The sequence below is a fragment of the Thalassophryne amazonica genome, chromosome 17 (assembly GCF_902500255.1).
Source record: "Thalassophryne amazonica chromosome 17, fThaAma1.1, whole genome shotgun sequence".
Classification (NCBI taxonomy): domain Eukaryota; kingdom Metazoa; phylum Chordata; class Actinopteri; order Batrachoidiformes; family Batrachoididae; genus Thalassophryne; species Thalassophryne amazonica.
In genome coordinates this window covers 40,393,437-40,418,051 of record NC_047119.1, presented here as the reverse complement: position 1 = coordinate 40,418,051, position 24,615 = coordinate 40,393,437, and the positions used below count along the sequence as shown (strand labels likewise).

Here is a 24,615-nt window from a genome sequence, read left to right as displayed (position 1 = left end):
TACAATATAGTACAATTACAATATAATATAGTACAATTACAATACTACAGTACATTGGCACTGTGATGTACTGAAACATGTATTTACTTACAGTATACTGTGGTACAGGACATAGTATAGTCATACAGTAATTCCTGTCAACATTTACATACTATAATGTCAGAAAAGGTAATTATCTGTTCTCTTCTCTAAATCTTGGGATTCTGGTGGACACAGTGAATCTACTGATGTTTGGTTGTAGCCTTTGTCCGGCCTCCCTCATGCTCATATCGTGGACAAGAACATGGTCAATCACAGTAGCTCTGATTTCATCAGATATTACTGTTCTTTGTTTTTGCTGACCACCTTACCACTTGGACCACCTCTCACACAAACTCCTCCTCTCAGATTTCTGTCCGTTGTAGTGCCTCACAAACCAGCGCTCTCTGAACTGCCTTATATCTGCTCCCTCACATCACTGGCCACAAATGAGATCAGTTTTGTGTTGTTGTGTTCAACCGGTGACACCAGCGCTTTAACTGTGTTTGACTTTTTTCCATCTGTGTTCACCATTATGCAACACAGGTGCATCACAATGAAAATGTGTTGGCAAGTTGTGTCTAAACAGGTGAAAAGTGCTTATGGTTTTGCCAAAAGAGTGACTGATTCAATCAGTGGGTTCAGGCAATTGAGCATTTGGATCAGACCACAGGGTTTAGTGTTTTAGAGATAGAGAAAAACTGCAAGTGTTCAACATGATTATTTCTTGATTTAACAATCTTAATTCAAGACATCTTCTCAAATGAAATTATCTGTGCATGCAGCAAAATAATTTCCCTCAGATTTAGTGTTTTTATCTTGTTTTTAGACACCCCTTTTTTGTAGTGTACTGACTTCCTATTGGTTCCACCCCTTTGGACCTTGAGCGCTTTTTCATTTATACCTGTTTTGTATAAATTAAGAGTCCAGACTGCCATGTGATCACAAAGATATTTTTTGGATAAGAATGATCACTTTGTCAGATGCATCGATTCTCACCCAAAATCCAAACAAATCCAACAACATCCAGAAAACCAACACAGGGTTTGCTGACAAATGACTGAAGTGGACTTTGTGAAATGTGATGAATTTGATCTGGAATGTGATTAGATCCAGAGTTTCAGGAGTTTGTTCTCTAACAGTGGTTTTGTAGTTTTAGATGTTTTGAATGAAGCAGGTTTCAAAGTTGAGAACATACCTTGATCATTGGCCATTTTATCAGGATGCTCAACTGGAAGAGAAACCCAGAAATAACACGTCAAACTGAAGCACGAGCTGAGAAACGAAGCAGGTTTCAACATTGCTCAGTGTGACGAACCTTTGGTTGTCCTGAAATGGACAGGCTCAGACAGCGGTCCGACTCCTTTGGCGTTCTTGGCTTGAATCCTGAAGTAGTAAATGGTGTCGAGGTTGAGATCGACGAGCTGGTGGGTCAGCCGATCGCCACTGATCGCTTCCATCATCCAGTCATCAATAGGCATGTTCTTATCCAGCGTGTAGTATACGATGTAACCTGTCACATACATGAACCTTTATGGTTTTTACTGCTTTGAATTCATTCTCCACATTAGGAAAATTTTGTCTCAACACTTTCAGTTTTGTTTTCGCTATCTGTTTAATAAGTTCACAAATATTTAATTCAATGTGTCTTTAGATTTCAGAGTTAATATTAGGTATCAGGCAAAATATTAAAATGTAAGTGATAGCACATTTTATTATTAAGATTATAATAATATAAGAAATAAAACAATGATTTAGCATTGTACAAATAGTCTGCATGTGTGTGTGTGTGTATAGACACACATACACACACATACACATATATATAATTTTAATATTAAAATATAAGTGCACATTCTGCTTTTAAGATTATAATAATATCAAAAATAAAACAATGATTTAGCATCGTACAAATAGTCTGCATGTGTGTGTGCACACACACACACACACACACACACACACACACACACACACACACACACACACACACACACACACACACACACACACACACACACACACACACACACACACATATATATATATATGTAGCAACCCCAAGTGAAAACAAGGGTGCAGCCGAAGAGACTTACTTTTTTTTTAATATATATATATACACACACACAAACATACTAATTCATTTAATCTATAAAGCACTCTACATCAAGCCAAATCACAAAGTGCTACACAAACAAATTTTAAAACAACTCTAAAACATACATTAAAAGATACAACAAAAGAAAAATCAGGATATATATATATATATATATATATATATATATATATATATATATATATATGATACCCCACCCCATACACAATGACCCTAACCTTAACCCCGCCTCTTAATGAATGACCTAACCCTAACCCCAGCCCTTGCACAATGACCCTGACCTTAACCCCGCCTCTTAATGAATGACCTAACCCTAACCCCAGCCCTTGCACAATGACCCTGACCTTAACCCCGCCTCTTAATGAATGACCTAACCCTAACCCCAGCCCTTGCACAATGACCCTGACCTTAACCCCGCCTCTTAACCGATGGCCTAACCCCAACCCCACCCATTGCACAATGGTCCTAACCTTAACCCTGCCTGTTGACAGTGACTGTCAGGATAGGCTCCATCCCCTGTGACCTTTAACTGGAATAAGTGGGTTTAGAAAACAGACAGATGGTTGTTCTGTGGTTTGTGGAATAATTACCTCCGCCAAGGAGGTTATGTTTTTGGTCGCGTTTGTTTGTTTGTCTGTCTGTCAGCAGGATAACTCAAAAAGTTTTGAACGGATTTTGATGAAATTTTGTGGAGTGGTTGGAAATGACAAGAGGAACAAGTGCTTAAATTTTAGTGGTGATCCGGATCACGATCCGGATCCAGGAATTTTTTTAAAGGATTCTTCACCATTGCGGGACAGGAGGAATTTTGACATTCTAGTTTCTAACTCCAAAAAAAAAAAAAAAAAAAAACAAGGCAGAAAGGCTTGAAAAAAATTAAGGTGTAACATAGTCAAATGTTCTATCAAACAACAAAGTTTGGTGATGATCGGATCCGGATTCCGGATCTGGTGATCCAGAATATGCAAAAATATAGGGAAAATAGAAAATGTGTCAGTGTGAGGTGACAAATGAAGCTAGAGATGCACAACTAACGCCAAATTGTAGCTGATGCAGTAAGGTGTCATCAGATTTGATGTAGCTTCAAATGTTATGGAGCTAGATCCAGAAGAAAACCGCCATTATTGAAAAACTGTTTTTATACAATAACTTTTCAACTAATAAAGACATAAAAGTGATTCCAAGTTCTAGTGGTATGTTTTCATGGTCAAGGATGTCAAATATACAGGAAAAAAAAAGGTGTATGTATCATAGTTTTGGTTGTAACACTGAATTGTTGAATAGATCACTGTGCCAAGGAGGGAATCTCTTTAGGGTCAGTGACCCTGTGGCCTTGGCGGAGGTTTGCATTCTCGAGTGCTTCTTGTTTTGTGTGTTTTAATTTCTTGCATATTGATCGTATTTTAAATTGTACAGCACTTTTAATATTTACTCAGAAAGCACTTTAATAAAAAATGGGAATGATAGAAAATAAAAACTGTCCATATTTTAGGACTGAAGTATTTGGGCCAACTGTAGTAATATGTGGATTATTTAAGAGCCATACTCATGGATTCAAAGCCTGGAAGGTCAAGGTTTGAAGCCTCATCCTCAGCATGGAAAACCTCAGAGGATCTCACAGTGTGTCCGTGATGAACCGGGTCTGTTTGTAACTGTGGTGTTTAAAATGGTGGTATGACATATAGGTGCATGTAAAAAAAAATTGAGTATCGTGAAAATGTTCAAAAAATTTTATCAAGTATTTCAAAGAGGGAACATTTTACATAGTTTCAATACATATAAACTGAAATGTTTCAGATATTTGTTTTTAATTTTGATAATTCCAGCCTCCTGCTCCAATAATAGGAAATGCATATCTCAAAAATTGGGATATTTAAAATCAAGTCATTATTTATGCAATATGGAAACCACGAATCTCTCAAATCTGGTTCATTACACACAACCACAATCACGGGGAAGACTGCTAACATGACAGTTGTCCAGAAGACATTCACAGACACCTTTTTGCAAGGGGGAAGCCACAGAAGGTCACTGCAGAAAACTCTGGCTGTTCACACAGTTTTGGATCAAAGCATAGTCATGTAAAGTTGACTGGAGGGGAAAAGTGTGGTCGGAAAAGATGCACAAGCAACAGGGGCAACTGCAGCGTTGAGAAGACTGTCAAGCAAAGCCGATTCAAAAACTTGGGGGAGCTTCAGAAGGAGTGGAATGAGGCTGGGGTCAGTGCATCAAGCCAACACGCACAGATGTGTCCAGGAAATCAGCTGAAAGTGTTGTATTCCAGGTACCAAGCCATTTTTGAACCAGAGACAATGTCAGAAGCACCTTACCTGGGCTAAGAAGAAAAAGAACTGGACTGTTGCTCAGTAGTCCAAAGTCATTTTTCAGATGAAAGCAAAGTTAGCATTTCATTTGAAAATCAAGGTCCTAGAGTCTGGAACAAGACTGAAGAGGCATAGAATCCAAAGTTCTTGAAGTCCAGTGTGAAGATTCTGCAGTCAGTGATCATTTGACACTATGTCATTGGAGTTGGTCCACTGTGTTTTATCAAGTCCAAAGTCAACCCAGTCATCTAGTAGGAGGTTTTAGATCACTTCATGCTTCCATCTATTGACAAGATTTATGGAGATGCTGATTTCCTTTTCCAGAAGGTCTTGGCATTAGAGCCCTGCGTGGGACTAATTTCTGCATCCCGCTCCCGCCTGCTCCTGCTGAAATTCAGACCATTACCGCCCGCATCCACAATGTGTGTGTTACACTCCCGCCTGTTCCCGCAATATTTTCAGTCCTGTCCTGCACCTGCGAAACACTGAAAATGCATGCCTGCACAATAATAGACATGCGTTGAGTTTGTGTCTCCTCCTGTCCCGCGGGAGAAAACATGTCATTTAGATTATTAATAAAGAGATTCATGGGGTTGTTTGTTTCATTTATTAACGACGATTTCATATATGTGCGCCATATATGGGCATGCAGTGGCTGCGTCTGTGTCGGTGTACCTGCTCTGGTGCTCTTCTTGTCTGCTGCTCCTGTTAAATTAAAGACATTCTATTTAAGATGAAAGTAGCGTGTGGACACCGCATACTTTTGCATGATTTGCCTTTGTTGACTGAGTCATCCTGTCGCTTTCAAACCCAGTGTTTTTCTTTGAGCCGTCCGCTCCCACCTGCAGGGAAGTTCTAACCCACACAAGATTTGCATTGGGTCCCACGAGACCCAGTGGGACCCAATCCCAATGCAGCCTTGTACTTGGCATCTGCTCACAGTGCTAAAACTACTAGTAACTCGTTTGCTGATCATAGTGTTACTGAACTTGAGTATTCCCATAGACAATCCCTCATAGATTCTTTATGGAGTATTGTCAAGAGAAAGATCAGAAACACCGGATCCAACAATCCAGATGAGCTGAAGGCTGCTATCAAAGTAACCTGGACTTTCAGAACACTTCAGCAGTGCCACAGGCTGATCGCCTCCACACCACACTGCACTGATGCAGGAATTCATTGAAAAGGAGCCACAACCAAATACTGAGTGCATAAGTGAACATACTTTTCAGTAGTTAGACATTTCTGTGTTATAAATCCTTTATTAAACTAATCTTCTGAAATACTTTAATATTTTGAGATATGCATTTTCTATTTTTTTTTTTTTTTTTGGAGCAGGAGGTCTTTATTATCAAAATTAAAATTTAAGAATGACTGAAACATTTTAAAAGTTTCACTCTCTGGAATACCTGGCAGAAAATATTGAGCTTTTTCACCATATTCAATTTTTTTAAGACGCACCTGTATTTTGGTGACTTTGTACATTTCCGTGGAGCCGTACTGTTGCCGTACATGCTGTGACGTCACTGGGAGGTTTTCGAGAAGTGTTTTTACACGTCACATGGTACAAGTTCAGCATGTTACATCATCATTGTTAATAAAGGTGGCAGACAAGACGTGCATCTCAATATTAACATTTTTATGTGTTGTTAACATGCTGGCAAGTGTTCCTGAATGGTTGGATGTAATTATTGTCACTGTGTGTTTTTAGCTGAAGCATATTTACAAAAAGGGTTCAAAAGTGTTTTTTATGGATATAAAAGGTCTAAAAATAGACGAGGTCTTTGTGTGCGCCATGCAGACGTCCCAGTGAGGGGCATTTGATTCCTCCTCAGGGACACTGCAGGAGCACCAGACCTCGTTAAAACAGACGAGTTTACAGCGGGTCGATCGCCCGCAGAGAGAGAGAGAGAGAGAGAGAGAGAGAGAGAGAGAGAGAATAGGCTGTGTGAACAATGACTGCATTTATTGTAGGTTGTGCTAAACATAGTGATTAATAATTGATGGACAGAGAATCAATGATCATTTCGGTCATCCGTAATCTTTAACATATTTTATAAATCAAACCTATCAAACATTCTGTGAAGATCTGCTCATTTTCTCTATTTAAATTAAATAATGCTCTTTTTAAATAAGTGTTTTTCCACAATATTCTTACATTTAGAAATTTAAAGTTCCAGTTACTTCCATGAATACACCGCGCATTAATAATGTAAATTATTGTTACATTTGAGTGTAAATAGTTTGATTCACCAGATGATTTTTCTCTCTTTTATTTCTCAAAATTGTATTTTCTAAGGTCGTTATTGTGTTTTTGTGCAGCACTGAAAATAAATCATCTTTTTAACGACAGTGTGAACTGTCTGCCACTGCCCTAAAGACATTCCCCTAAATCTGACCCAGAAATTTGACCCACACATGAAAGAAATTCAGTCTTCTGTGGCCCTGAAACATCATGAGAACAAATGCCCGAGCGCTCTTGAGAGAAACTTGCCTACAGACATTCAGTGTGCACAGGGGAAAAAAAGCCTCCAAGTTCAACACATCTGAAGTGTGGATGAACAACAACACAAACAAAGTATTTTACAGTACTGCAGCAACACATCACATATACAACAACAAAGACATGCACAAAATATGTGTGACTGCAACATCTTTGTAAGAGAAGAAAAGACATATAACGTTGAAAGGTGCTTTAATATGATGATTTTGTTACTGAAAGAGGTAATAACAACAACAACAACAACAATAAAAATAATAATAACAGTAAAGGCGGCACAGTGGCTTAGTGGTTAGCACTATTGCTTCACAGCAAGAAGATTGTTGGTTTACTTCCCACCAGGTCCTTTCTGTGTAGAGTTTACATGTTCTTCCTGGGTTCTGTCTGAGTGCTCTCGTTTCCTCTCACTTCAAAAGACATGCAGGTTTGGCAGCTATCACATGACAGCTTCCAAATGGACTTAGCTGGGGTTTGCATTCTCCTCACGTGAATTGCAGGGTGTCACTTTTGTGTACATTGCATTACAACAAACCCCAAATTTTGCAGCAACAAATTTTTATCTCTAAACAGTCACAGAGTCCTTGCAGGCATCTCAAACTATTCTGGATGTAGGTTCCATGAGTCAGAAAGTGCACAACGTGAGGTAACTGTGGATGGTTGAGGACACACTTTTCCTTTTACAGTATAAGATGGAAGAGGAACGGTGCTTCTGGAAGCAGCTTTAAGCAAGTTCAGCAGCCTCCAGCCACCCTGCTTTGCAGCCAGGCCGGTGTCGCCGACGGAACGGTCCCCTCTAAAAATCGGTCCCCCTGCCTACAATGTGCATGCTTCATTTCGGAGCATCAGCAGCAATTCACTGATTATCGCCTCGATTCTGCTAAAAACTGCCCTCCAGTCATCATCTATCTCAGTGACAGATATCTGAATCTTTTGTACAACAATCATTTCCACATAAATTCAGCATTATTTCATAATAAAAGACGGAGGAAGCGATCAAAGCGCGACAACAACACGTCTGAGTCTGACTCTCTAGGGGAAGCTGCATGGGGCACAGTGGATCAGAAATGTTGTTTTGTGCCAGCATAAACACATTATGCATAGGTTTAGGTCATTCTATTGTGGATTTAATACAGCAAGTTATTGTTTATAAGGCTGTGTCATTTATGTCTCACCTGTCAGGTTTTAGCCCTGGACCTGCCCAGAATCTGGTTTTGTCCCCCAGTCTCCATCCATTTCCATGAGTCTGCATTTGTGTCCACCTGCCTGTCGTGCCAATTCCTCACAGTTCCTGACAGTACGAACTAGCCAGAACCCGGACACAGCGGACTCAGATCCTGTCATGTGAGTAAGCAGTCATTCTGCGGACCCAAACCCGGATATGGCTGCAATCAAGAGGATTTTCTCAGATCTACAGTTCTTTTTTATCTGTTTTCGTGTATCTCTCCAAGGGAGAAATTTGATTATTTAGATCAAGCGTGGGAAGCTCTAGAGGCAAACTCTTGGCTGTTTGATCTGTTTCCTGAGTTGGAAGATCTGGACAACTTATTCTTAGCAAGAAAGCTCCCAGCCTGGATTAAAGAACCAGCGCTGCACCTGCCGGCCCGCCCCCCGCTGGATGACAGCGAATCAGGATGGACTGATCTTGAAGATGACACGTCATCCGAAGCTGAAGGCCTGGCCCTCCAAGACACGGCAAATATATTTTTCAGGGTACAAGACTTATTTTTTGAATATCAGGACAACCCAGACCGGCAGAACAGAAAACGTATTTTCTCTGCGCTTGACCAGATCCTGCAAACCGAACCTGATGTTGTGTCTGCTTACCCGGATCTGGCTCAGAATAAGACATGGTTCAAGCAAGGTCGAGTTCCTCCCTATATTGAAGATCCGATGGACTTCCTTTTTGAATCAGAGCTAAATGACTTCTGTTGTGACACACCCTCTTCAATCACTCTGTCTGACGCAGACGCCTCGTTTCTCAGATTTTCCTCGCCAGCACGCCTTCTGTGCTCACATCGCACTCGACGTGCCAGCCACCCATACCTGCACCGAGGCGTATCTCCGCACTGTCTTCGGCCACGCCCCCCGTGCCAACACCACGTAAACGCCGAGCGCAACTGCAGCGGTGCCCGGCTGCACCTGACACCGGAGTGGGAGCTCCATTGTTGCCTGACACATCTGATGTAATTTCACTTCCACAAACTCCAGAAGTATCATCAGAGCCACCAGGAAGTGCTTCGTCAGTGCTGCGCCTCGCTGCTTGTCTGCCTGCAGAACCAGTTCCAGCCGCAAGATCCAGCTGTGAGTGCTTCTCCCACTAAATCAGCGATCCAGATGATCACAGCCCCACAGGCAGAATCGCCCGAACAGAGGGGCCCATCTGCAATGCTCCCAGCACCTTCTACGGCCCCCGTGCCTCCAGGGGACCCGGAACCACAGACGGAGGAGCCTGCTGAAAGAATTAGGCCGCTGAAGCATTCAGCCCCGCACACAACTTCTTCGCCGACCAAGTCACCAGCAGAACCAGATGAAAACTTCCCAGCACCATTCACAGAGTCGTCCGGATCACACTCCTCAGCGCGCTCTGCTCCTGGACCTCCTGTGGCGTCTGCAGGACAACCTGGTCAGGCACCTGTTGCTTTCCCAGTAGCAGAGCTATCCAAGGTACTTAAGCAATCACTACCCACACCAGAAAGCACATCATCCGACGCGCCCTCAGCACACGTTTCACTTGAACTTGCAGTCCAGCCAGCATCTCCTGAACCTCCTGTCCTGGTCCAACCATCAGTGTCATCTCCTCAAACCACCATTGGATTCACAGTTTTCTGGATGGTTGGTGTTTCATTTTTTCTAGTCTTGATCTTGCTTTTCTTTTTACATCTTATGTGTCTTTTGGATAAACTGTTTAGCATCCTCTGGTTAAATCCAATTTATCTGCTAAAACATCAAGCCAGATTCATGATGACAATGACTGACTTTTTAAGTAGTAAGTTTGTTTTCTTCTGGTTAGGATTATGTTCAAAACAGCTTAAGTTGCCATACTTTGATTTGGTAAATTCCCTTCGCGGGTCCAGTGTAAAGTTTTCTGTTCTTGATCACTCCCTGGTTCTTCTGTGTTGGTTTTCACATTTTTGTGTTCTTTTGCCAAACATTTTTCCTCACGTTTGTTTACTGGTTTTGTGAGTTGTTACAGTGGGTTACTTGTTTTTTGTCTTTTTGGAGTTTTTTTTCACTTGAGTCTTTATTCTGCATTTCTCACTGTCTTTTTGTTACCTTTTCCAAGTTGGACTGGTCCCAGAGTTTCTTTGTGCAGCTTTATCATCCTTTTCAGTATTTCTTTGTGCAACTTTATGCTTTATGGTGTTCATTTTCAGTTAACCTGCTCACAGTTCAGTATTTGAATTAGTTTCCTGCTCATTTCACTATGTACTTACCTTAGTCTACTCCTTGCGTACATATATGTTTTGGTTTTTTTTCTATTTGCTCACGTTCACTTTGTGCATTGTGGGGGGTTATGTGTGTTTGGCCAATGCAGTTTTTGCCTCCACGTGGTGGCTTTACTAATCTGTTTTCTGTATGCAGCTTTCACTGCATTGCTTTTTGTGACTTTTTTCAGTTGTTGCATTCCACGAGCAAGTGGATGGTGTCCATCTGTCAAAGCATTTGCATATCTCTTGGTTTAGTTAAGTTTTTCTTGATTTTTGAGGTACTATGGTTCTTGGGTTCAGACGCACTGGTTTTTGTTTCCTGTTTCATTGATCCATGATCCTTCTTTTCTTTGGATTCATGTGTTTATTTGTTGTATGCTTTTGATTGCGTGGTGGTTTAATCTGTTCCCTTATTTTTGTTGCACCCAGCAGAAGCAGGTTGACTGTACTCGGGGCCCTGTTGGGGGTTCTTGCCCCTCCCGTTTTGAGAGTTTTTGCAAGACCCGTGGTTCCTCTGTTTTTGATTCTGGCTCTGCTCCTAGTCCTCCAGGTCTCACAGCTTCGACTTTTGGTGATTTGCCTGACAGACCCCTTACCTCAGTTTCTGGCCGTGTCCGTCCACATGGTCGCCCCCCAGAATTTTCTGCCGCTCACCTGCCTGATACCCTGGCTGACCCCTGCATGCTCCTCCCTCGCCCGTCTGTAAGTCCTTTTTTGTTACGCCGGCCACTTGTGTCCTCTCCCCTGGGCTGTGGGTGGGTTCTGTGGGTCCCTGCTGGGTCTCTAGGGTCTCGTTCTGGTTTTGTCCCCCAGTCTCCATCCATTTCCCTGTCTTGGTCCTTCTGTTTAGCTCTGAGTGTTTATTTTTCTGTTTCTTACACTTTAGTCTTGGTTTTATGATTTGTTACACTTCACCCACGTTAAGTTTGGTTCTAGTTTAGTCTCTGTTTCTTATTTAGTCATTCTGTGTTATCAAGTTAGGATTTGAGAATTATCACACGTCAGCCACTTATTGAGTTCCATTCTAGTTTAGTCTTTGTCCCATTTTCTGGTTATTCAGTCACTCTGTTTTGAGCACATTAGTCCCTCAGGTTTTTCTGTACACTCCTGCCACATGTTGTGTTCTTCTCTAGTTTTGATCCAGCCTTTAATTTTATGTTCTGTTTCTTCCTTTTCATTTGTTTATTCTGTTTCTCACATTTTGATTCTAGGTATCATTATTTCCTAATTGTTTAACATTTGTTCTGTCACTGTCACATTCCTCCTTTTGCTGCTTTTGTCTGACACGCCCACCTGTCACTCCACTCTTGTCTCACTCAGCCACGCCTTCTTTCCTGCACCTGCATCTCATCACGCCCTGATTATCCTCTGCTTTTAAACCCCTTGTCTTCCACCACTCACTGCTAGTTCGTTGTGCATAATGCCTCATACCAAGCCTCTCGTGTTTTTTGCCATAGCCTGTTTTTCTTGCCGTGTATGACCTTCGCCTATTTTGACCTTGCCTTTTGCCTGAGGCAGTTAAGCTGCTTCTGTGTGCCTGAACCCTGCTTGTTTTTGACTCCGCTTTTGCCTCCTCTGATACACCTGTTTGCCCGTGCTGGAACTCTGCTTGTTACTGACCACGCCGCCGCCTCACGACTGTCTGTACCTCCGTCTGCCTGCTTGTGACCCTGTGTATGGACCAGAGCCTGTTTTTTGAATTAAACCTTTTTCTAAATCCGTCCTCTGAGCCATGAGTCTGCATTTGTGTCCACCTGCATGTCGTGCCAAGTCCTCACAGTTCCTGACATCACCAAGTGCAATTTACAGGTGTTTAAAATCCATTTTAAAATTTTTTGATTCACTCTGCCCCGGACACTAATTCACGGGGCACAGTGAATCAACTTAGAATATAATAATAAAAAAAAAAAAACACATGATCATAAAGATTTCTTCAACCATATTAAATATATGCTGATGCATATACAAACTATAATCCAGCAAACCAGCTATGTGTGTGTGTCTTATATAGTGATATAAGTCCTTTAGAAACTATTAGAAATAATGTCATAATTTATGTTCAAATGTGAAAACAGTTGTTTATATACACAAATTATAGAAATAATTCATGGAAAAATAAATGTATAAGCTTCAACAATTAATATTTGCCATCCAATTGGTACTGTAGCTTAGTAAATCACTTTCTAGACTGATTCACTGTGCACCGGGTGCATCTGACACACGAGTCATGTTATCAAATAACTGATAATCTGGAGAAGACAAAACACATGCTCAACAGTTGGATGGGGTAGTCTTCTACAAACCCAATTCCAATGAATTTGGGATGTTGTGAAAAATGTAAATTAAAAACAAAATGCAATGATATGCAAATCCCCTTCAACCTATAAAAACATGGTACCGCAGTGAAACAGACATGAAAACCTTCAGTTGAATACACCACAAAGACAAGATATTTAATGTTCAAACTGATACACTTTACTGTTTTTGTGCAAATATTTGCTCATTTTGAAATGGATGCCTGTAACACGTTTCAAAAAAGCTGGGACAGTGGTATGTTTACTACTGTGTTACATCACCTTTCCTTCTAACAACACTCAATAAGCATTTGGGAACTGAGGACACTAATTGTTGAAGCTTTGTTGGTGGAATTCTTTCCCATTCTTGCTTGATGTACGACTTCAGTTGTTCAACAGTTTCTGTTGTCATATTTTGTGCTTCATAATGCGCCACATATTTTCAATGGGCGACAGGTCTGGAATGCAGGCAGGCCATATTACCTGCACTCTCTGACTACGAAGTTGTAACACGTGCAGAATGTGGCTTGGCATTGTCTTGCTGAAATAAGCAGGGACGTCCCTGAAAAAGACGTTGCTTGTATGACAGCATGTGTTGCTCCAAAACCTGGATGTACCTTTCAGCATTGATGGTGCCATCACAGATGTGTAAGCTGCCCATGCCATGGGCACTAACACACCCCCATACCATCACAGATGCTGGCTTTTGAACTTTGCGCTAGTAACAATCTGGATGGTCTTTTTCCTCTTTTGTCCGGAGGACACGACGTCCATGATTTCCAAAAACAATTTGAAATGTGGACTCATCAAACCACAGCACACTTTTCCACTTTGCATCTGTCCATTTCAAATGAGCTCGGGCCCAGAGAAGGCGGCGTTGTTTTTGGATGTTGTTGATGTTTGGCTTTTGCTTTGCATGGTAGAGTTTTAACTTGCACTTGTAGATGTAGCAACGAACTGTGTTAACTGACAATGGTTTTCTGAAGTGTTCCTGAGCCCACACGGTGAGATCCTTTACACAATGATGTTGGTTTTTAATGTAGTGCCGGCCGAGGGATAGAAGGTCACGGGCATTCAATGTTGGTTTTGGCCTTGCTGCTTACATGTAGAATCTTCTGATTATATTATACACTGTAGATGATGGAATCCCTAAATTCCTTGCAATTGAACATTGAGAAACATTGTTCTTAAACTGTTGGACTATTTTTTCATGCAGTTGTTCACAAAGATTTGATCCTCACCCCATCTTTGCTTGTGAATGGCTGAGCCTTTTGGGGATGCTCCTTTTATACCAAATCATGACACTCATCTGTTTCCAATTAGGTGTTTTTTGAGCATTAATCAACATTCCCAGTCTTTTGTTGCCCCATCCCAACTTTTTTGAAATGTGTTGCAGGCATTCATTTCAAAATGAGCAAATATTTGCACAAAAACAACGTTTATCAGTTTGAACATTAAATATCTCCTCTTTGTGGTGTATTCAATTGAATATAGGTTGAGGAGGATTTGAAGATCATTGTATTCTGTTTTTATTTACATTTTACATAATGACGCTTTGCAGATATAGCTACTGATTCACTGTGCCCCAGTTTCCCTATACCCCAACCAATGAAAGGGACTAATGTGATTAACTATCAGATGACAAAGTAAAATCTCTTAAATCATTCTAAAGTCAGTTCTAAGCAGAAACAAGGCAATAAATGACACATGCGCAGTGATGGCGGAGGGGCCGTTTGGTTGGCAACACAGGCCCTCTCGTTGGACAACATCGGTCCATCACTGAATGAACCGTGTCAGCAGGCTGGAAAAGTCTTGTGCAGAGGATGAGGAAAAGGTGTGTGATCCTGATTTATTATTTTTATTGTTTTTGTTTGTTTGTTTGTTATGAAAACCATAATGGAAGTATGTTTAATGCTTTATTGTGTTAGCCTTTACAATTCACATAGAGATGGCGATTCTAGTCCATTAAGAACCGCTTCCAGCGGATGGGGGAGCATGGCCAGTCAAGGATTGTATACTGGTCATTCCTGAGAGGAGCGGTCAGTAGATTCAGCGGGGACAATAATATTGATGAGACACAGCTCCTGGACATCATTCTGCAAATTGGTGAGTGCAATATCACTCAATGGATTTGCACATTTCTCATTCATTCATTGTTATCCAAAAAAAAAGTATTACTTGGTTATTTCTCACTTTTGCTTCCTGCATTTTGAGTCCTAATCTGTTTTTCTGGTTCTCAATATAACATGAGTTTCCAGCCACTGCATGGACTCAGCGGCAGTGGAATCAGTCAGCCAGGTGCTCAGCTCGCATGGAACCTTACTGAGCCAACAACAGCAGATCTCAACCCTTATCTATCAGCTGTCAGCATTAACACAACAGGTAGCCCAGTCCGACTCATGCATCTCTGCTCTCTCTACACAGTTAGCTCAGCTGTCCTCTGTCTCCACTCAGTCCCTGCCCTCAGCAGCACCCCTAATACAGCCTCCACAACCTGCAGTACCACCCATCGCCAGTGTACACAAACCTGTTATATGCTATCCTGAACATTTTTTCGGTGATGTTAATACGTGCTTCATTCTTAATGCAATGTTCATTAGTATTTTCCTGACTGTCACAGTATTCCACAGACAGTAGTAAAATCACTTACCTTGTTAATCTCCTCCGAGGAGAAGCCTTATCCTGGGCTACAGCCATCATGTGGTCAGGATTAAGGAGGGCCATGAGTGGAAGACGGCGTTTAACACCCCTCTGGGACATTTTGAGTATCTCGTTATGCCTTTCTGCCTCACTAATGCTTCCGCCGTGTTTCAAGCCCTGGTGAATGGTGTCTTGTGTGACTTTCTGAATTTTTTTTGTGTTTGTATATCTGGATGATATCTTGATTTTTTTTCTAGTAATACCATCGAATACATCCACCATATCAGACTAGTGTTGCAGAGATTGCTAGAGAACCACTTATTCGTTAAAGTCGAGAAATGTGCTTTCCATGAGACCACCATTTCTTTCCTAGAGTATGTATTTCAACAGAATCAGACCCCTCGCAAGATCCACGCTGTCGCCATGTGGCCCGTACCTTCCAATGTAAAACAACTGCAGCAATTCTTAGAGTTCGCTAATTTTTATCGCAGATTTATTAGAAACTGTTCCCTCCATAAATTGACCTCCACTAAGATACCCATTATCGCCTGGGCTGATAATGCCTTTAATTGTTTGGACATTTGGACTGATCATAAGAACCTGGAATACATATAGCTAATGGACTCAATTCTCACCAGGCCAGGTGACTGCTGTTTTTTGGATGTTTTAATTTTCTATAACCTACAGACCCAGTACTAAGAATACCAAGCCAGATGCCCTCTCTCAACATTCCCCTCTTTTGGATCAGACCTAAACTTCAGACACTATTGTTCCCAGCCAGGTGGTGGCAGGAGCCCTCACCTGGGACATGGAAAGGATTGTCCGGGAGGCCCCGAAAACACATCCTAATCCTTGAGGGGGACCTGCTGGGCGGCTCTTCCTTCCCCCGGATGCCTGTTGAACAGTGTTTGAGTTCATCCACAAATCCAAATTCGCCTGCCACCCCAGAATCCAACGAACCCTCAATCTCCTCAGTGAACATTTCTGGTGGCCCTCAATCCAGGCAGATGTGGGGAATACATCTGAGCCTGCACCATCTGTGCCAGGAGTAAATCATCCCATCAGGTGCCCTCTGGATTACTTCATCCTCTGCCAACTCCTGGTCGCATATCTGCCTGGACTTCGTTACTGGACTACCAGCTTCCAACGGCAACACCACAGTCCTCCATACACCACCATAGTAGATAGATTTTCCAAGGCAGTACACTTTGTGGCCCTGTCGAAGTTACCATCTGCTGACAAGACAGCTGGCCCTCCTAGTCCACCATGTGTTCTTGCTGCATGGCATCCAAGCTGACATCATGTCGGACTGAGGACCACAATTCACCTCTCAGGTGTGGAAGAACTGCTCGGCGCTAGGGGGCTCTGTCAGTCTCTCATCCAGCTACCACCCACAGCCCAACGTACAAGCAGAACGGGCCAACCAGGATTTGGAATCCGGCCTTCGATGTGTCGCATCCTCCCACCTGGCATCCTGGAGCCATCAACTGCCGTGGGTGGAATATGCCCACAACTCGAAGGTTTGCTCAGCTACTGGAATGACTCCATTCAACTGTTCTCTGGGTTATCAGCCCCCACTGTTACTATGGCGGTATCAGCGGGTGTGGAGGAACACCCGTTCTGTGCTACTTCCAGTGTGGGCACGGATGACTCGTCATGCAGACCGGTGCCAAACCCCAGCCACTCAGTACCACCCATCCTTGACTAAGGATGTGCCTCTTCAAAGGGGAGTCTCTGAAACCAGCACCTAAGTACCTGGGGCCCTTTCAGGTGGACAGGATCATCAACCCTGCAGCAATTTGGCTCAAGCTTCCATGCTCCCTTCCTATGCATCCAGTGTTCCATGTCTCTCATCTCAAACCTGTTTGCTCCAGCTCCTTGTGTCTTCTGGCTGATCCCCGTCATCCCTCCCAGCTCGTGGATGGCCATCCGGCATTGACCGTGTGCCACATCTTGGATGTGCGACATCAGGGTTTCCAGTATCAGGTGGACTGAGAAGGCTATGGCCCTGAGATACCCTCCTGGGTCTTGCAGGGCTTCATCTTGGACCCCTCCCTCCTCCGGCCCCACCCCTCACGACTCAGCTTTATGTCTCCCATGGTCTGTGGGTGTGTGTGTATTTTGTGGTGTGAATGTATGTATGAGCATCCGGGGTATCTGACTGTGTGGATATGGGGCATATGAGTCAGTTCCCCATGGGCATGCACTTCGCACCTGCTGTGCGGGGACACGCCTCTTGGTCATGTCTGTGTTTGTGCCGGTTTACCTGTGGTCTGCATCGGTGTGTGTATGGGTGCATGTGCATGTGGGTGATCTCACTGTCCTTTGGCCATGCGCAGTTGTCTAGGTTACGCCGGGTTGTGGCACATGGTCGCTGACAGCTTAGCAGTGTCTGTGTACCCCAGTCCTGTTCCCTGGTTATGTTTCCTCATTCTTCATTCATCATGAGTTATGCTGGTTTAGGTTTCATGTCTGTTTCACTGCGGCTCCATGTTTTTGTTTTTTTCCTCTGTGACCTGATTGGTTTTGTTTATTCATGTTAGACCTTACAGTTTATGCACTTTTCATTATGTGTTGTCATTTCATGATCTGGTTTTATTTCCACGGTTGACCTCATGTTGATTATGTTTTCCCTCCACTGTTGATTGGCGTTTATTTTTCACGTGCTGTGTTTGTTCCTTCCTTGATGGTTACACCTGTTCAGTTTGCTTTTAAGACACACCTTTGTCTCTATTCCGTTGCCAGTCGATTGTCTCCATTTGAGTGCTTTAGCCCTGTCACTCCTGTTGTCTGTGTTCAATGCACAGTAAGTTCCATCTAACTGTCCATTTTTGACAGTTGTTCTTGCTTACTGGCTTTGTCACTTAATGTCTTAATGTACAATGTTTTGGATTTTGCCACTTTGGAGAGTTTTGTCGCACTTGTCTTATCACTGTTCACTTGGAATCATTAAACACCTTTTTTTTGTACATTAACCCTTTGTTGTTGACTGCCTGCATGCTGGGGTCCACTCCTTGAGCCTTAGAGATTCTAAACCATAAAATATTGGAATTAATGATCACGGGTGTTTAAATAATGACAGTGGGTCTAGCTGAATGTGATAACAATGCGTAGTGGGGAGTGGAATAACTAATGGTTTCCGTTTAAGGTGACTGCTGACAAAGATAAGGGTTGAGGTTATTGAACCTCTAAACATGAATCTGCTGCAAATCGTGAATTATCCGCAAACCATTAATGAAAACCTACACAAACCATGAATATCCATGAACTGTTAATGATTTTGCTGCAACCGTGAATAAAATATCCCACAAAACGTGAATGCAGGTCTCCCAAAATGTAAGCCGCATAATTTGAAAAGTATCCGACCTTATTATTTTTTTAAAAAACCATATGGATTTGAATCACGTGTGATTGCGTCAGACAAGCTTGAACCTTTGTGGGCATGCGTGAGTTTTTTCATGCCTGTCGGTTGCGTCATTCGCCTGTGAGCAGGCTTTGAGTGAGGTGTGGTCCACCCCTCTCGTCTATTTTTTATTGCGAATAAATGTCTGAATGATTTGGAGCTTTGCTGCATCAATTTTTTTCCAGAAACTGTGAGAGACCTCCAGGTGGACACCGTTCGAAAAATTAATATGGCTTTCAGGGACGATTTTATGGGGATTAAACAGATTACGGAGTGTTACTGCCGCTTTAAGGACTGCCCACAACTCCTGATCAATGCTCAACTCCTGTTCAAGCTTGTCTGACGCAATCACACGTGATTCAAATCCATATGGTTTTTTAAAAAAATAGTAAGGTCGGATACTTTTCTAATAGACCTCGTATTTCCTTTGGTGGTGGTGGGTCACTACACCCGGTGAGGCGGGGAGGTGAGCCCCAAGTGAGCTCATGCTTCTGTTGTCAAGTGTCCAGCCCCGCTTGGCGTGACCCGCTCCAGAGACAGTAGCAATTGGGAAGTTTGACTGGGGCGGTACACCTGTCAAACGGTAACGTGTGCATGTGGAGGGGTGTTGCAAAGCCCCATGGTGCAATGATAGTGAGGGGCACATAGTCATGATCCCACAGATGGTAGCTTCACACCATTGGCTCCTCAGCCAAGCACATACGATACACCAAACGTGAAGAAATTCACGTTCTGCGAGATGTATGTTCACATTTCTGGAGATATTTTTTCAATGTTCCCTTTTTGCAATTCATGGTTTGCGGATAATTCACGATTTGCAGTGATTCACATTTTGGGTGTTCACAGGATTAAGTAGATAAGAATTTGTATTCATTATGCAGAAGGGGGAGGACTTATATTGATTGCCACAGGTAGGTAAGACCTCCTGTAGTGTTCTGTGGTGCACCTCAGTGGCCTTAGTCTTTGGCTGAAGGTGCTCTGACAGGACATCAGTGTGGCATGCAGGGGATGGGAGGTGTTTGTCCAGGATGCTGAGCAGTTTTCTCAACATCCTCCTCTCCGACAGCTACACCACAGACTCCAGCTCCACCCCCAGGACAGAGCCACCTCTCCTGATGAGTAGGTTGAGTCTGTTCGTGTCAGCTGCTTTCAGCCTCCTGCCCAGCACACAACAGTGTAGAAGATGACGCTGGATACCACCGAGTGATAAAACATCTGCAACATATTTCTGCAGGCACTGAAACATCTGAGCTTCCTGAGGAAGTACAGCCAGCTCTGACCTTTCTTATACACAGCATCTGTGTTTACAGTCCAGTCCAGTTTGTTATCAATGTGGACACCCAGGTACTTGTAGTCGTCCACAATGTCCACCTCAGCTCCATTAATGGTAACTGGGTTCAGACGGGTCTTGCGTCTTCTGAAGTCCACCGCCAGCTCCTTCGTCTTAGATACGTTGAGCTGCAGGTGGTTGACTTCACACCACTCTACAAACCTGTCCACCACACTCTTGTACTCAGCCTCCTGGTCACTGTCGGTGCAGCCCACAATGGCAGAGTCATCTGAAAACTTCTGCAGGTGGCAGGACTGTGACCAGAACCTGAAGTCTGAGGTGTAGCGTGTGAACAGAAAGGGAGACAGGACCATCCCCTGTTGTGCCCCCATGCTGCTCCTGATGGTGTCAGATGTAATGTCCCGAAGCCTCGCTTACTGTGGGCAGCCAGTGAGGTAGTTGGTAATCCAGGTCACCAGTGGAGCCTCCACCTTTATGTCACGTAGCTTATTGCTGAGTAAGTCAGGCCGGATGATGTTGAGTGCACTGGAGAAGTCGAAGAACATGATTGTCACAGTGCTGCCTGCCTCCTCCAGGTGAAAATAAGCTCTGTGCAGCATGAAGATGATGGCATCCTCCACTCCCCTGTTGGGATGGTACGTAAACTGCAGGGGCTCCTTTTCTGTTATTGTTGTTGACTGTCTCACTCCCTTCACTACCCATGTCTCAGCCACATACATCATCAGTGGCCTCATAAACCTGACCTTTAATCTTTGCCTTAATTCTTAGCTCACAGTACTGACCACCTCTTCCTGTTGTTCCATCCATACTGTTGGGATATGTGGTCACGTGGCACAGAAGGCGGGTGGACACAAATGCAAACTCTCAGACAATACGTAAGATCTAATACAACCCCTGGCAAAAATTATGGAATCACCGGCCTCGGAGGATGTTCATTCAGTTGTTTAATTTTGTAGAAAAAAAGCAGATCACATACATGACACAAAACTAAAGTCATTTCAAATGGCAACTTTCTGGCTTTAAGAAACACTATAAGAAATCAGGAAAAAAAAATTGTGGCAGTCAGTAACGGTTACTTTTTTAGACCAAGCAGAGGAAAAAAATATGGAATCACTCAATTCTGAGGAAAAAATTCTGGAATCATGAAAAACAAAAGAACGCTCCAACACATCACTAGTATTTTGGCTTTTATAACAGCTTGCAATCTCTGAGGCATGGACTTAATGACTGACAAACTGTACTCTTCATCAATCTGGCTCCAACTTTCTCTGATTGCTGTTACCAGATCAGCTTTGCAGGTTGGAGCCTTGTCATGGACCATTTTCTTCAACTTCCACCAAAGATTTTCAATTGGATTAAGATCCGGACTATTTGCAGGCCATGACATTGACCCTATGTGTCTTTTTGCAAGGAATGTTTTCACAGTTTTTGCTCTATGGCAAGATGCATTATCATCTTGAAAAATGATTTCATCATCCCCAAACATCCTTTCAATTGATGGGATAAGAAAAGTGTCCAAAATATCAACGTAAACTTGTGCATTGGTTGAACAGGTTGAGGTCAAAGGCACGGAGAGCTACAATATCGGAGGCAAGCAGTCCCATCGCCAGATCTCAGTCTTAAGGGGGGCTTATGAAATCCACCAGGTGGGCACCACTATTAATAGCTTATTTTTGCTTATTTTTACTATTCACGCAGCCCTAATCCCTCACAATAATCATCACATTAACCATGACCGGACCAGCGCTCTCTCTCTCTCTCTATCTCACACACACACAAACATACAAACGCGTGCGCATGTTCACACACACACACACACACACACACACACACACACACACACACACACACACACACACACACACACACACACACACACACACACACACACACACACACACACACACACAAGTACAAATAACGTATTAAATAACAGGTGATGTAACAAGGTGCACGTGTAATTGAGGGTTCTGGAAGGAGGTGTGGTCTGGTGAAGCAAAGAGATGGGATGAGAAGCAAGAGAGAGAGAGTGAGTGAAAACGAAGCAGATCAAAAGCAAGAGGAGTCAGTGAATAAAAACCAATGGTGAAAGTATAATGTGCTCACAGACCAACAAAAGGAAACGTGAGCAAAATAAAGGGCAAAACTAGGAAACAGAGTGACAGACCTAAAAAGAGTACGAGAATAATAAGACGTGAACCAAATCTGAATATGACAGATGTAAAAATCTAATCACAAACACAGGAAATAAAATAGATTATAATCCAAAGTAGAACAGAATGTGGCTGAAGTATAACTAATAACCATCACAGAAAATAAAGAAAGAACAGAAACAAAACCAGAACCTACAGCAAAACAATGGAATGACTTGAACAAATGATCACAGGAAACAATACCACAAACAAAAAGAATACAACAAGATAATGAAACTCCAAAGATACATAAAATAATAATAAATAAATAAATAAACACAACCAGAGAAAACATAATACAAAATGATCAAAAGGGCAACCAAGAGGATCAAATCAGGGGAGGGAGACAACAATAGGGTACAAACCCATAACTTTGCCCCGAGCCAGGACCCACCCTGACACATACTGAACTGTGTATTTTATTCTCCACCTGTTCCACTCTGTTTGAATATTTTTTTTAATATGCTCCCTTTTATAGTCTATATTATTTAATATTCTTCCTTTTATATTTTATTTCAATATTCTCCTTGCAAACTTACTTCTGAACCTTGATCTTCACTAAACCTCAAATATTCCACCTGCTTCCTGTTAATCTTCAGTCCTCTGTCTCTCTGGGTCGTTCTCCATTCTTATGGTTTCCTCTCTATTCCCTCCTTTACGGCATTGCACAACAGAACGTCATCTGCAAATAGCTTCACTAGGAGAACAGTAATCTCTACTTCAAACAGTCAGCACGTCTAAGTTCTGACCGACTTGAACTCTAAACTGGTCTGTTTATATGGTCCTCACTTCCTCCTGACAGTGTCTGATTCTCCATCCTCCTTCATGTCCCTCCAAACCTGCTGACACATCATGCAATTATAAACCTTCTCCAATCAATAAACACCACATTCAATTCTGTGTGTCTGAAGGTGACAGTGGCACAACAGTGTGCATGAGTATGAAAGTGTGTGCAAGTGCATAATAGGAGGCAATATTAAATGAGTAGGTGGCAACAAGCACTGCAAAGCCTCATCACATTTAGAAGAGTTCAGAGGCATGCCCTTCCGGAAAATTCTGGAGAAAAATATGGTGCTATTTGGTAGCTTCTGGTGCATTTTGAGTGACATTTTGTTGCCTTTGTGTGCAGATTATTGTAGTAGCACTTGTACTATAACAAATAATAAGCATTTAACTGGGATTCAGATTGATACTCCCTCTTTCTTCTTTCTCTCTCTTTCCTCTCTTTCCCTCTCTCTTTCACTCATTTACTCACTCACACTATGATCCTCGTGTCAGATGAGCCTAATAATAAATGTATTTAATGACCATTGGTATATAACCAATATAAAATGTTCAAGCTGCCCCTCAGTGTGTTTTTATTACTCTGTCAGGCTAGTGTAGCTAAACCATGGAAATGCTTTAAAATTCACAGGTTAACCAGTCTCCAGCCAGTTAACACAGTTTAAAGCACAGATGTCTGCTAACACAGTGGCCTAATGTTACCTTTATATTAAAGTTATCAATTGATAACGAGGTATCATAGGTTAATTCGACAATGCTAAAGCTAGCTTCCTAGTCACAGCTTCCAAATACTTCAAATCAACTCTTTGAACTGCGTGTTGAAGATCTGAGTGCTTTGTGGCCTTTGCTTTGAATTATGTGACACCATGCGACATTCACAAAAGTACACACAAAAATTTTACAAAAGTAGCTTGCATACTGGTTTACGTGTATATAATTAAACACAGTGACTCCGCCAGCCGCTGCCGTTAGGGAACACATTGAGCGTGCACGTGAAGAAGTGGGATGGAGTAAAAGCTGAAGCAGTATCGTCCTCATCACACCCAAATAAAACTATAAAGACAGCAGTCAGCAGGGGACGCCCCTGCTGTAAAGGGAGACTGATCATTAAGCTGCAACAGTTGGATTAGCAAACAAAGTTTTTGTTTCTGTTTGATGATGTATATGGTCAAAGAAACAAACAAAGCGCCACACTAAAACTTCCGACAGAGATGACAGACAGAAGTTACTGGATGCAACTCTGGTTCTGATTCAGTCCAATTCTGCAAACAGACACCTTAAAGATTTTATTGAAGAGCAGAAATATGAAGTAGAAAATAAACATCACACAGGCTAAGAGGATTTGGTGAGGTGTTTTCATGAACGTGTGAACGCTCACCTGTGATCCGGCCGTTGGCCTCCATTGGCGGCTGCCAGCTGATTAAAATGGCACGCGGTCGTCCCTCTCGACTGATCACTGTCAGGTCTTTGGGGGCTGAGCTAGGAGCTGTCAGTCATGCAGCCACAGCAAGAAGAAAAAAGTGGCAAAATGAGACATCTTAAGCTTTAAAAAATTCACTGCACCACAATTTCAATTTATTTTCATTTATGTAGCACCAAATCACAACAAAGTTGCCTCAAGGCACTTCA

At 42.5% G+C, this 24,615-nt stretch overlaps 1 protein-coding gene across 1 annotated transcript in view; it reads right to left on the bottom strand.

Annotated features, from left to right (window-relative positions):
- Window positions 1-24,615, bottom strand: part of dcc (DCC netrin 1 receptor) — a 217,789-nt gene that overhangs the window by 35,235 nt on the left and 157,939 nt on the right. Inside the window, exons 18-20 of the mRNA XM_034191788.1 lie at window positions 24,365-24,472; window positions 1,337-1,531; window positions 1,217-1,249 (exon numbers count right to left, since the gene is read on the bottom strand). Coding sequence (XP_034047679.1) covers window positions 1,217-1,249; window positions 1,337-1,531; window positions 24,365-24,472 — 336 coding nt within the window. The remainder of the gene's footprint in view (window positions 1-1,216; window positions 1,250-1,336; window positions 1,532-24,364; window positions 24,473-24,615) is intronic.